The sequence below is a fragment of the Brugia malayi genome, assembly GCF_000002995.4.
Source record: "Brugia malayi strain FR3 genome assembly, contig: Bm_007, whole genome shotgun sequence".
Classification (NCBI taxonomy): Eukaryota; Metazoa; Nematoda; class Chromadorea; order Rhabditida; family Onchocercidae; genus Brugia; species Brugia malayi.
The window spans coordinates 159,456-171,813 of NW_025062284.1; the positions used below are offsets into that span (position 1 = coordinate 159,456).

The 12,358-nt window shown below is 35.4% G+C and overlaps 3 protein-coding genes across 3 annotated transcripts; 1 reads left to right on the forward strand and 2 right to left on the reverse strand.

Annotated features, from left to right (window-relative positions):
- Window positions 1–431: 431 nt before the first annotated feature.
- On the forward strand, window positions 432–4,917 carry Bma-alr-1 (Homeobox domain containing protein; the record flags this gene model as incomplete). The annotated part of the gene is made up of 8 exons (XM_001898294.2): window positions 432–717; window positions 981–1,154; window positions 1,893–1,930; window positions 2,358–2,518; window positions 3,630–3,675; window positions 3,745–3,967; window positions 4,056–4,236; window positions 4,476–4,917. The coding sequence occupies 8 exons, from the start codon at window positions 432–434 to the stop codon at window positions 4,915–4,917; spliced, it is 1,551 nt and encodes a 516-aa protein (XP_001898329.2).
- Window positions 4,918–6,239: 1,322 nt separating this feature from the next.
- On the reverse strand, window positions 6,240–7,855 carry Bm10763 (Zinc finger, C2H2 type family protein; the record flags this gene model as incomplete). Its single annotated transcript, XM_043082647.1, has 6 exons — window positions 6,240–6,433; window positions 6,536–6,694; window positions 6,964–7,170; window positions 7,300–7,405; window positions 7,541–7,696; window positions 7,790–7,855. The coding sequence occupies 6 exons, from the start codon at window positions 7,853–7,855 to the stop codon at window positions 6,240–6,242; spliced, it is 888 nt and encodes a 295-aa protein (XP_042938581.1).
- Window positions 7,856–9,659: 1,804 nt separating this feature from the next.
- Bm16918 (Uncharacterized protein) lies at window positions 9,660–11,249 on the reverse strand (the record flags this gene model as incomplete). The annotated part of the gene is made up of 4 exons (XM_043082648.1): window positions 9,660–9,759; window positions 10,368–10,549; window positions 10,840–10,966; window positions 11,239–11,249. 4 exons carry the CDS (start codon window positions 11,247–11,249, stop codon window positions 9,660–9,662), a joined length of 420 nt encoding a protein of 139 aa, XP_042938582.1.
- Between the last annotated feature and the right edge of the window lie 1,109 nt (window positions 11,250–12,358).

Sequence of the window (12,358 nt, forward strand, 5' to 3'; positions counted from 1 at the left end):
AATCCATAACTCTTGCGACCCAGCACTTAACTTTGCGATTGGTCTTATTTCAATTAGTCACGGATGATTTGATATGAAATAGGCATGGTATCTGCTAGCTGTGTGTTCTCTTGCTTAAATACTACTAATCATCTCTCTTAATGCAATTATTTGACTAATATTTCTTGTTGAAATCGAATTTCACTTTTGAGCTAACAATTGTCTCTGCTTTTTACCACATTTTTCTTTCCTGCTAAGCGTTAATAACTTAATAAGTTTGCTTTTATTTCTTCGCAAAATAATTTATTTAATTTGTTCACTCATTTTTTGCTACATATTTCTTTTTCAGGTTGGAACAAAATTTGAAGACGCTGTGCATCACTGAAAATTTATTTTTCTTTTTAAAAACGAAATTTTAAAAATTTCGTCAAAATTTTGTGCTATAAAATTGAATGCCCGAAAAATTATTGACTACTACAAGTTGTTCGGAGGAAACAGAAGCACCTGACACCGTAGAGGTTGATCCCGGTGACGAAGATAGCAAGTCACAAGAAGCAGCGTCAAAAACGCCAACTGTGGTGCCAACTACGGTACCTAATTTGGCACCTTTTCTACTTCGTCCACCCCTTACAATGACGCAATTATTATATGAGCAACAGAAAGTGATATTCGCACAGCAACAACAACAACAAACAAGCATAACTTCTTCAAATGGTTCCACTAATTCCCTTTCAAACGGTATTTCCTTTCTAATTCAATTACAGGTATACAAAGGGTTGCTGGTTCCAGCCTTCCCGATAGTTCCTATAAAGCAAAGCTGAAGGTACCCTCGAGAAGTGTCCCAGCTCAGTTGTTGAATTGAAACATTTCAGCGAATTGTTCGATAAGAAAAAAAAATGAACCTAACACTTTTTTGTTTTTGTTGTGATGGTTCAGGAATTTGTTTCATTGTAAATAATTTTAAAAAATAGCCAAGCTTATCCTATTTGTTATTTCCATAGGTTTTTCGGTGGCGGCATTAGCGAAACCCAGCGAAACAAATTCGTTCCTGAATTCTCCATTCGCAATTTCCGCCCTAACAGCTACAACTACGAGGAGCAAAGCAATTCACAGGAAGGATAGCGATGATGAGCGACAAAGTAATAATAATGCAGGTGGCAGCGAGTCTTCAGCAGGTTTTCATTCCTTCATTTCCTTACAAACTGCTTCCTAGGACTGTCGGAGTGGTCAGTTGACAGTTGCACTGACCACCGGCAAACCGGACACAGTTTCTGATTCTGCTCCTTTGCTAGTGCTAGCGACAGGTGAGTCACAATGTCCATCCAAGCTAATGGCTTGAAATGATTTGCAATGCAGCCTGCACTTCGTTCTGCCTCCTGCACCTGCTTGCATTCATTCTCCTTCTCTTAATTCTGCAATTATTCCTACCACCCGTCTGACACATTTCATAGAAATAAATAGCTAAAGCAGTATATGTTGGACTATATGTATGTCATTGGCCGGTCTCACGAATCTTCCGTCTCATGAATATCGGATCGTTTCCAGAACGGAAAAAGTAGTCCAGAACCTCAGAACCCTTATTGCAGCGGACAAAAAAATGATCTGATCCAGCTAGCATGACGGGTAGTCGGTGAAGTAACCTTGTTGTTATGGCAGAAATTCCTCACTTTCTCATTTAAATTAAACTCTTGTCGATGAGTGAAAATCCGTTAGCAGATGAATTGGACGGATGCTGTCCGAATCGGAATTTGCTTAAGTTTCCGGAGAGCATAGATAGTCTAGCTCCATATTCCGCATTATTTACTTCATTTAACATTTGATGCCTTACTGAAACAAAACTTCCTATGCTTCATATAGTGCAACATTTGTTAACAAATATCAGTGAAAATGATAACAATCCTTGTAATATTCAGGAACAACCGGTCACAGTATGAAGCCTTCCGTATCAAATGTAAGCAATTTATTTACTTCAATAGCATAGTATTTTTGAGATGACTATTCCGTATAGCTTTAACTTTTCATTCGTTTTATTTCTTTTCCATTATTAATATAATATATCGATAGATAAATAAATGCTCTCCTAAAAGCGATGAAGCAAAAAGTGAAAAACAACTTAATTCCAGCCTGAAGACGTAAATAGCCATTAATAACTAATCAATGAGTGAGCAGGGAAAAACTATCAATAAGTAATTAATTAAGTGGCCTTTAATAATTAAGCATTAAGAAAGAGAATTGTCAATAGGTAACCAATTAAGCAGTCATTAATAACTAAACAGTGAGTAGCGATAAACCAGCAAGAATAAAGTAATTAAGCAATCATTAATGATTATTCATTAGTGACAAACCACATAAGATGGACACATCTTTGCTTTCCGTAGGATTTTTCGGCCGTCAGTGACCGACCGTCCTCTTGCTCCAACAGTCCTGAGGATAACGGAAAGCGGAAACAGCGCCGATATCGGACAACATTTTCCGCTTATCAGTTAGACGAGTTGGAAAAAGTATTCGCAAGGACACATTATCCTGATGTTTTTACCAGGTACTTTACAGAAATTTATAAAAACGAATTCATTGTCTATGCTAAAAATCTCTGCGGAATAACTCCTTTTAAGCCTCCTTCGTCACATATATTGAATAATTGTTCTGTCAATAATGAAACGATTCAGTAAGTTAATGCTAGGTCCAATTATTTTCTGAATTTAATTGATCGCAATTATTGAAATTGTCAAAGAGATAAGCAATAAAGCTGTGTACTGTACTGATACTATCTATCAGTGTTTGATAAGAATGACAGAGTCTGAGATGCTAAAACAAATTTCTTTTCTGCATTGGTGGAAGGATAAAAGTGACAAAAGCGCATAACTGAAACAAAGTAATCCAGAAATGTCTCTTAGATAATTTCTCATTAATGATCTGGCAAAGCCGATAAAATCTTTCTTTCTTTCATTTGGCAACAATCAAAAACATCTGCAATTCATTCAAGTAGCGATAGATGGCTTCCGTTCTCCAATTTCTTCATCTGATGATAGTACTTATTGTGATACCAATAAATATAGAATGATAGAAGACTAATTATCAGTTTAAACGAATTCAAAAAGAGAAAAATACCGACGAATGACATAAGCGCATAATTACAACAAATTATTATTTCTATTATTCGCGAAATAGTATGGTTGCGATGACGACGATAAATGCCCCCCCACGTGGGAAAACACTTAATTTCCTTTTTCTATCCTCTTTAGATGATCCTATACTTGCCTACTTCCCGTCCGTCCTCATCGTTTTTTGGTTAAGTTGATAACGATTAATTTCCTAATTAGAGGGACCTGCAAAACACCTGTCGTCCTGTCACAGTTGTCATTCTATTCAACACTGTCAATTTGATAAATTAACTAACTACGGTTATCTTCTCTACTAATGTTCACATGATGAAAAGAATTTAATGCATATGTGATGTATCGAAATACAAAATGATGCATGACATGCCATGCCACAGAATTATCAACCTTTATTAAATTGTTCTTTTAATTTTATTACATCCATTTTAAATAAAATTACAGTTGCTACCAAAAAAGATTACCCTTCCACTTGCTACATACATTTATGCAAAGTTCTTAATTTTAGAAATTTACCCAAATAATTTTTTTCAGGGAAGAATTAGCACAACGAGTTATTCTTACGGAAGCAAGAGTTCAGGTAGAAATTTCCCTGTTTCTCGTTTTCATTTAACTAATTTGAGACAAAGGAACATACTGTTTATTTGAGGTTTGGTTTCAAAATCGAAGGGCGAAATGGAGGAAGCAAGAGAGAACTTCCGCAGTACACCCTTACGGACACACAGCTTCCCATGTTCCGCGGACCTCTCATCCTCTAATGCAACCACATCCTTACGCGCTCCTTGCTGCTGCCGCTGTGCAACAGTCCGCTGAGAATAGCGCCGATCCGGCAGCAATCATGGCTGCGATGACTGCACAGCATCAAGCAATAGGTTTGTTAAATTCATCCAAACAGTAATGAATAAGGAACATTGCTTGGTTGAAGCATCATAAATGATAATCATTGAAGAAGATTTGCAGCGGAATCGATGATCAGTCCGGCTGCGGCAGCATTTATGGCGACAACGCCTGCTCTGTTGAACGCTACTGCCCTGACAGCCACTTCATTAAAAGATACAACGGAACCGCTCCGTCGCTCTCCGGCTGCAACCATTGCTGGTACAAATAACGAACCGAATATGACGAATTCGGACGGAGCCAGGTAGTAAGTTAATTAAAAACAGAACCAAAAGGAAAGACTGATCAATAAGTACTGCTAAAGTAGTGACAATTAGAGAAATAGTAAGAGAAAGAGTGAGAATTTTGAAGTGTCAGATGAAATCATTTGATGTTTTCATTATAATCGGTAATGTAAGCGCAGAGCGGTATTTGTCTTCTAATGAAGTGAGTCTCGTCTTTGATATGTATCTGACCATTTCATTTAGTCTTGATTTCTTGCAGCACATCAACTCCGGTAAGCACGGTTGCATCATCTGTAAGTCCGGAAGTTGACCGATCACGACCGATCGGAGGTGTCAGTCAAGCGGTCTCCCTAACCAAATTGCCTACATTTGTTCCAGCAATAAGTACCACAAATGGTGCCGCTATAACTACAGGAACTGATCTGACGTCCTTTGTACTTAGCGGTTATCAGCAACAACTTGCAGCTGCTAATTACATGCAGCATTTGCAACGAATGATTGCTATGGAGAATCTGTCCAAGCAATATTCAGGAATATGGCCCGGAACTACTGCTACTGCGACATCCCTAGTCGGAAGCGGAGGTTCATGGTCCGAAACTCAGCATATGTTTGCACCGCTGATGAGTAGTAGTGCAGCCGTAACAGGCACCATAAAGTCACCGGTTAATTTGACAAATCCAAAAGATGGTTCAAAAAAATAGAGTTGTCAGGAAAATTTCCCGGAATATTCATTTACCATCATGATTTTTTGATTATTGCTTGCTGTTTAAGTTTCAGCTTTATCTGAATCAATTTAACTACGTTCAGATTTAGCGTGCAAATATCTTAGACCTCGTACGTTTCTTCAGCAGCAGCAGCACTTTACGTACTGGCGACAAACGGGTGTAATCCATTCGCATTTCCGTGGATATCGGACGAAAGAGAAACTAACAGTGACCACCAAGAGGACGTCTCTCTCTCTCTCTCTCTCAGAGAATTTTAGATGGTGGTGACTCTTCGAATTACTTACTCGTTTTTCTATGATACTCATTGATCATCACCTTATGCTCGAGATTGTATTTCAAATTCTGTTCAATTGTAATTACAATGAGTAATTCTGTTAGGGATTCCTTTATTTCTCAGCTAAGTCTTTCAGCGATTTTCATTTTAAATATAGCTGCCTGTCTAGAGAACACACTTACCAGTGAAATAATCCATCACGTGATGTCAACGACAGGTACGTCACGTTAAATGTTAACATTAATTAATAGGTGTACAGGTTTACTACATACATGTAGTTATTCATGATTGTATTCCGTATTTATTAGCTTACAACCGGTGACTTCAAAATGATTTTACTGTTTTTGAATTTATTGAACGTCGAGTACTCTTGTTTCTTCTCAGATTTTCAATCTTCCATTGGCAAAATTCTCTCCGAATGAATCAGTAGAGAGAGTCATCATCTCAAATGTAGAAATGCGATGATTTGTGCCTTTCTTCCTCATTTCTCCTCGACGTTCTAAGCTAATTAACTCTGATCGATGGTTTAAATCATAGAACAACGCCTCATTATTACTTTCAGTATTTTGTTTTTAAAATTTGTTCAATTTCCTTTTCTTATTTCTTCAGTGATTTATTTGTAAATATGAATTCGAACGATCATTTTGTATGTGTAGAAGAGAATAAATTGATAATTTCACTGATTGATACTTTCTTGCTTGCTATACTTTTCCCATTTTCAGCCAGTAATAATTTTCCGTCAAAAATTTTAAGAATGGAAAAAATTTGTTTAACTATAAATTCATTTCAGGTTTGCTTATAAAAAGTATTTCATTTCACAAACAACATTACAGCATCAAAAGTAAATCGTACACAGAACGCATTGTTTTACTTTAACAATTGTAATCTAATTTAAATCTATTAGCCGGAAACAGGATTGAAATATGCTTTTCCGGAATATAACTGAATTCCTCGACTGTTTCAAATCGCTTTTTCCATGAATTAACGTATCTAGTAAGAGCGAAATGAAATGCTTGCTATGATATCAAATTCTGATGTAGTTAGAACGTTTGCTACTACTACTGCTGCTACTGCTACCGCAATGCCAAATGCAGCACGACAAAATCAGGATGAGAAGTAATATCAGTACAACCAGGTCGATTATCCAAAACCAAGTACCATTCCACCAGTCTGTCCCCATCGACAGTTCTGCTACTTGCTGTGATGTCACCGCGGGAACTGCAACATTGATCTCTGGGTGAAACATAAATAATTCTAAGCGACCTTTAATCATTCTAGCTTAAATCATCTCTCAGTTCATCACCATTAGCAAAAAGGTACCTTTGACAGGAACAGTTATCATCGATTCAGTAGAATCTTCAAGCTTTTCTCTTTTCACTTTATCACTGTGTGTGACATTCTTTTCACTTGTGACCATTTCATTCTCCATGTCACTTCTTGATTTAATCGTTCTTTCTCCAACAATCTTTTCATTTAAAACTGAAATTAATATGCAAATTTGATTTGCGAATATTGATTCATAATGGATTTTTAAGTCAATAGATCAAATACGATCTATTCAAAAGTTGTGATAATTTGACCTTTAGTGATACTATCAGTAAAAAAAGAAAAATATTTGATAATCTGCTTTTTTGAAGAATAACTTCATCAACATATCAGACACTTCTCCAGCATTTCCCTTCAGACCGTTTTGTCAAGAATAGACAAGACAGTATCACTTTAAGCTAAATAATTTCATGAATTTCCGCCTTTTAGTGGAATGTCAGACGAAACGTAGAAATCCTTTGCTTGTCGTTCAACGTTTACGTGAATTTCAGGATTGCTGGACTTCCGTTCAACGGATTTACTTGGTGTATTCAGGAATGCACGTCTCAGTGCCGTATGTCTCAGCAACTTCGCTGTCCGATTAAACGTCCTTTCTTGGAGTGTATGTTGAGTGAAGCAATTCTCACCGGCTGAAAAACATTTCTAGAATAGCACTGATCATTACCGGATCCATATTTCAATTTGTTCGTAATTAAACTTCTCTCTTTTACAGTATCCTCTTTAATTCTCATCCCTTCCTCTCCTAATTTCCACTGTACCGCAGGGTATGGTTCTCTCGTCATATTGATGTCCATGGAACGATGTCATCGAACTGTCATCATCTTTCATTGCTTGAGCTTTGTCGAATGTATTCTTGAATTGCACCTAAAATTTAAATCTGAAGGAAAGTAGCGGTCATCGAAGTGCTAACAATTGCAGTCTTCGTTTTTCGACTTACTTTTGTTTTAATTATTTTCTTGCTAGAAGATGATTTTTTGTGAAATGCTCAACGATACTTGCATATTTGTCACGGAGGTTGGCAATATATTGCTGTCGTGTCACATCAATAATGGCCGAGAAATTATTGATTGTCTTCTGCAATAACAAATCCATGTATTTCAGTGGATCGATCGAGTCAACAACCTGATTATCCTTGTTTTGCTCGTTGCATTTATACTGAAATTGCACTAATAACCAATCAATCATTCCACTTTGTTCGATCGATACTTCAATATATTTAGATGGCTATGATGAGAAGATGAAACTTACATTTTGTAATTTTAATTCTTTTCCACTCATTGCTTCTCCATCATCATTAATATTACCCATTGCCATATTTGTGCATTGAAATGTCTGATATAAGTATAGGAAAAGTATTAAACGATTAATCTGCATTGTATTGCTGAAAAAAAACTTTGACAAGTTTTTGAATACAATTAATCGGATGAAATGACAATTAGTCTTACTTTTAACGACCATTCTACATTACTGTCTGTCACTGAGACATTAGCGCCTCTTATACAGCACACAGAATTTCTTTTTCCACTATTTTAATAAGTATTACATGTGAAATTCTTCTTCTTATCTAGAATTGCTATTAGCACTCGTATATATATGTGATAATATATGAAAGCTGTTGAAAGGGTTCCTTAATTCAAAAGAAATTATTTATCTCTTAAATATTGGAGAAAATCGAAATCAGTGAATTGTTCGTGTCCAACCAGCAAATAATCATTGACCGTAAATGAAGTAATCAATTGGATAGAAGCAAGCGGTTGTACTGATAAGCTGCACTAATATTAACTATGACAGAGTATTGTTAGTTTGCTTACTGATAAGAATTGCTATTCGTACTCCTGATAAGCAGATATTATCAATGACTGCATCAGATGAAATGTCACACATATTGTAAATACCACACAAAGCAGCAATTCACGAATGCAACATTCAAAAACATAAATGAATAATCAATCCTTTCTCGTTGTTTCATTGAATCTTCAATTCTCGTTGCAATTTTAGGAGCGTTGAAAAAGTTTATCTTAATCAAGCAACATTAATAATAACCTCTGATCACTTCATAGCCAAAGTGACTCAGAATGTGAGCTACTGTTAACTTAAATCACTTCAGCTAGACTGCTTGCCCATTTCATCCTGCAAATGCTTTGCTCCTTTCAACTACCAACAAAAATGTCTCTTGCTGTCACACCAAAATCCACCACTACTACTATATTGCTGGTTCAAGCCGGTTAATTTGAAAAGTATTAATGTCATTTAATTTCCATAAAATGATCAAAAGCAATCAAACCAGTTTTGGTAATGTGATGATTAACTTATACCTTTGTCACAAAGGTATAAATTAATCATCGCCTTCTATAGCGAAATTCTAGCACACAAACTATCATAATTAAGAGCAGATATGGCATCCTTTTTAGAGGTTGCCTACACTTTGCCCAAAAACTTATTTCGATTTATTAGCAGAAATTAGCAGAAATGTATTCTTATTTCATTTGTCACCAAAAAATCCCATTTTCATCCAGAAATATTTGATTATTCTATTCCTGTTTTGGATATCATAATAACGAAAATGCGAAAATGACTCATAATTGAGTACTTTGTTCACTTACCAAATCAGTTGTGATTCAAAATCCGCCAAAGTCCAGCTTAATTTTTTTGGCAGAATATATGAAAGTATTACACCTTTTTCTCGCTTGTCTATAGAAAACAAAATATTTACTGAATTTCAATATTTTTTATGATTGGAAAAGAAATATGTAACAATTTGAACAGTTTAGATTAAATCAACCGATAATGTTATGCAAAGAAACAACAAAATAGACTCTATTTGCTGGAGTGAAGAAAAGCTACACATTTGAATAATCCGTGATATCTCGGAAGTATTCACGTGCTACGTGATATCTAATTTGTGGTAAAAATTTATATTATTTACAATGCTATAATCAATCCATAGAGTCTTATTTTACGCTTCAAATTATAATCACAGATTTTATTTTCTTCTAGAAACATTGAGTTGACGGAATGTGTACCATTCAAAAAAACTGCTTTTCGAACTCTCTAATTACCGATTATCGATTTTTATCTTTCTCAGATAAAGACATGTAACTTATAAAGGTTTTCAAGTTCATCGAAATATCGATAGCACGTGCACACTATACGAGTTGACCATAGAGACAGTAAAATATGAACAGCCAGAAAGCATATTAATAACTCTTTTGGTTGATCTGAAATTTACGAATTTAGGAAGGAATGAATTGAATGAGTTTGACGTTCCTCTACAACTATCTAAATCGATGCTTCGTAACTGTGTTTTTTTCTTTTCTCTTCGATTTATGTTGTGACATTTTAAAAAGAAGATATAAAAATCACATCTTGCTTCTTACTTTGATTTGCTGAATCCTCCAACAGTAGTCTGACATGTGGATGGATGAGATGCCATGTATTGCACACAGCAAATATTATGACAATAATGAGAAACACTATTGAAGCCAATGCTGTCACTATCTGAGTCACAAAGGATTGCTTACTTTTTGACTGATTAGCATAACATTCAGATCTTTTTGGATTGCTTATCTTCTATCAAGTACATAGTCATAATGAGCGGTAAACGAATTGATGTTCTTCTGATCAGCTTGTAATGTCTAGAGTAGGTCATCAAAACATGTAAAGACTTGTTCATTACAAAGTTACTATCCGATTGCTTGTCATAAAATTGTAATCCAATTTTTGAATTCCTTTTTCGCTTAGATTAATTTCCTCTCAATACAGCTGCGGTATTCAGGAAGAGCGGAAGATAACCTGAATAAAAATAAACGGTAGAAGAAGTTTGTACCGTTTTCTGCTCACTCCAAGGAATAATGCAAATGTTGACACAATAACTGCTAGCACATAAGTGCTGTAAAGTACAGCTGAGCCTACTGAGACATCTTTTGTATCAGAATAAGTCAAAATGACCCAGAAGAAATTCATGGAAATGAGAAACACTGTAACTGCGCCAATTGTTCTTGTTGCAGGCTGAAAATATTATTCAATTATTCATCTCTGCAAAGAATTAGTGAAAAGAATGAATGCTTGATTAAAGCTCCAATTTCTTTTGTTTTCTATCAAACTCAAATTCTTGCCCAGTAAACAAAAGTAAACATTGAGGACAACTCCAGGATACAAAATCTCAGCCATTCTTAACAAGAGTTCAAGAGTATGTCAACAAATACCAGTACATTTATGATTGCTATTCAACTAACCGCTAGAAATAAGAGTACAGAGTAGTTTTCGATCTATCAGGAAAACGTTGCATGGAAGATTACTTTAACGTGTATCAAGCCACATATGCACTTGTAGGACTGATGTGCATGCGGGAATTGCAGCACAGATGATATCCTGGAAGTGCACTTCTCTCCTTCTTCGCATCCCACCTGCACCATTTTCTCAGAACTGCAAAATTAAACAGGTGATTGCTTCAGTTCATTCAACTTGATCACGTGAGACGTATCGTCTGCTATCAAGAGGGAAAGAGCCAGGATCACTAGGACTATTCACTCTACTTTATTCAAAAGTATCAGTTTGTCCTGAATGCATTTCGGCATTCTCTCTTCTACTACTCGTGTAATGGAATATTCTTAACGTAAGGTTTTAAACGTCTTTTCTGTACTCACATACAAAAGTGTCTTCAAAACTACTTATTTTAATGTAAGCAGAAGGATTACTTTTTTCTCATGCATTCACGTAAATTAACACCTTGTGCACAATATTGATGGTTCTACCAGTTCATGTTGAATTTTCTAAATTCCAAATTCCAATATAATCTGACGAAGCTTAAATTAAGAATAAGAGTTTATGATGAATTGTAATGCAGTGAAAGTTGAAACAAATTTTCAACTCAAGTTCTCAATCCAATCGGAATTTGTAAATCAACGATTTCCAAAGCAGGACAAATGTAAATTATATGTAAAATAATCAATGCACATGCTAAATTAAAGAAGGAATAAAAGTGATTTCTGGTGCTAGTACGAAATTCCTCTAATTTCTTAAATGACATTCAAACAGTTTAGTGCAACCCTTATCGATTCATTTTTTCTCTACATCTCGAGATAGAGATTTCTAATAGCATGCAGGAAATTCTAAAGTTTACGAGCAGACTCTTCATGGAATGGCTATGATCTTTTTTTATTTAACATCTAAGAATGGAAGCTTTTACTATTATCGTCGATTTAATTGCTTGTGAATTAATTGGAGGAAGAAAATCTTCACAACTTTTCCCTTTACTCTCAGATTTCACAGCAACATCGATTCTTCTACAAAGTGGAAACATGTTCGTCGCCAGTAATGGGCCACAATTTGGGAAATTAGTCCAAGCCAAGACTAATTAACTTTGCTAGCTATCTCCTGGTATCTGCTACTAACCAGATATTGAATGCTAGCTCCGAATTAAATATTCGTTGGATAAAAAAAAGTTGCGCGCATGGTTTTTTCATTATAACATTGAAATTTTATAGGTACGATTCTATAGATACGATTAATTAGAGCTAAAGACTTGAGAAAAAGAACATTAGAAGCAAATAAAGCAGAAGGCTGCAAAAAATTGAAACTTCGAAATTATGGACTATAACAGAATTAAACAAATTAGAGTGTCGTCAAAACATGTTCTTATTTTACTAGGCCATTAGTCAATGATTTGCAATGACTGATTGGTTAAAGCGCAGATATCCACGCGAATAATAAGTTAAAGCGCAGATATCCAAGTTACATTTCTAAGCTTTTGATTAGTTCTAAATTCGTCCAGAATATCAGCAAGTAGTTGATAAAGATTGTACATATACCTGCATA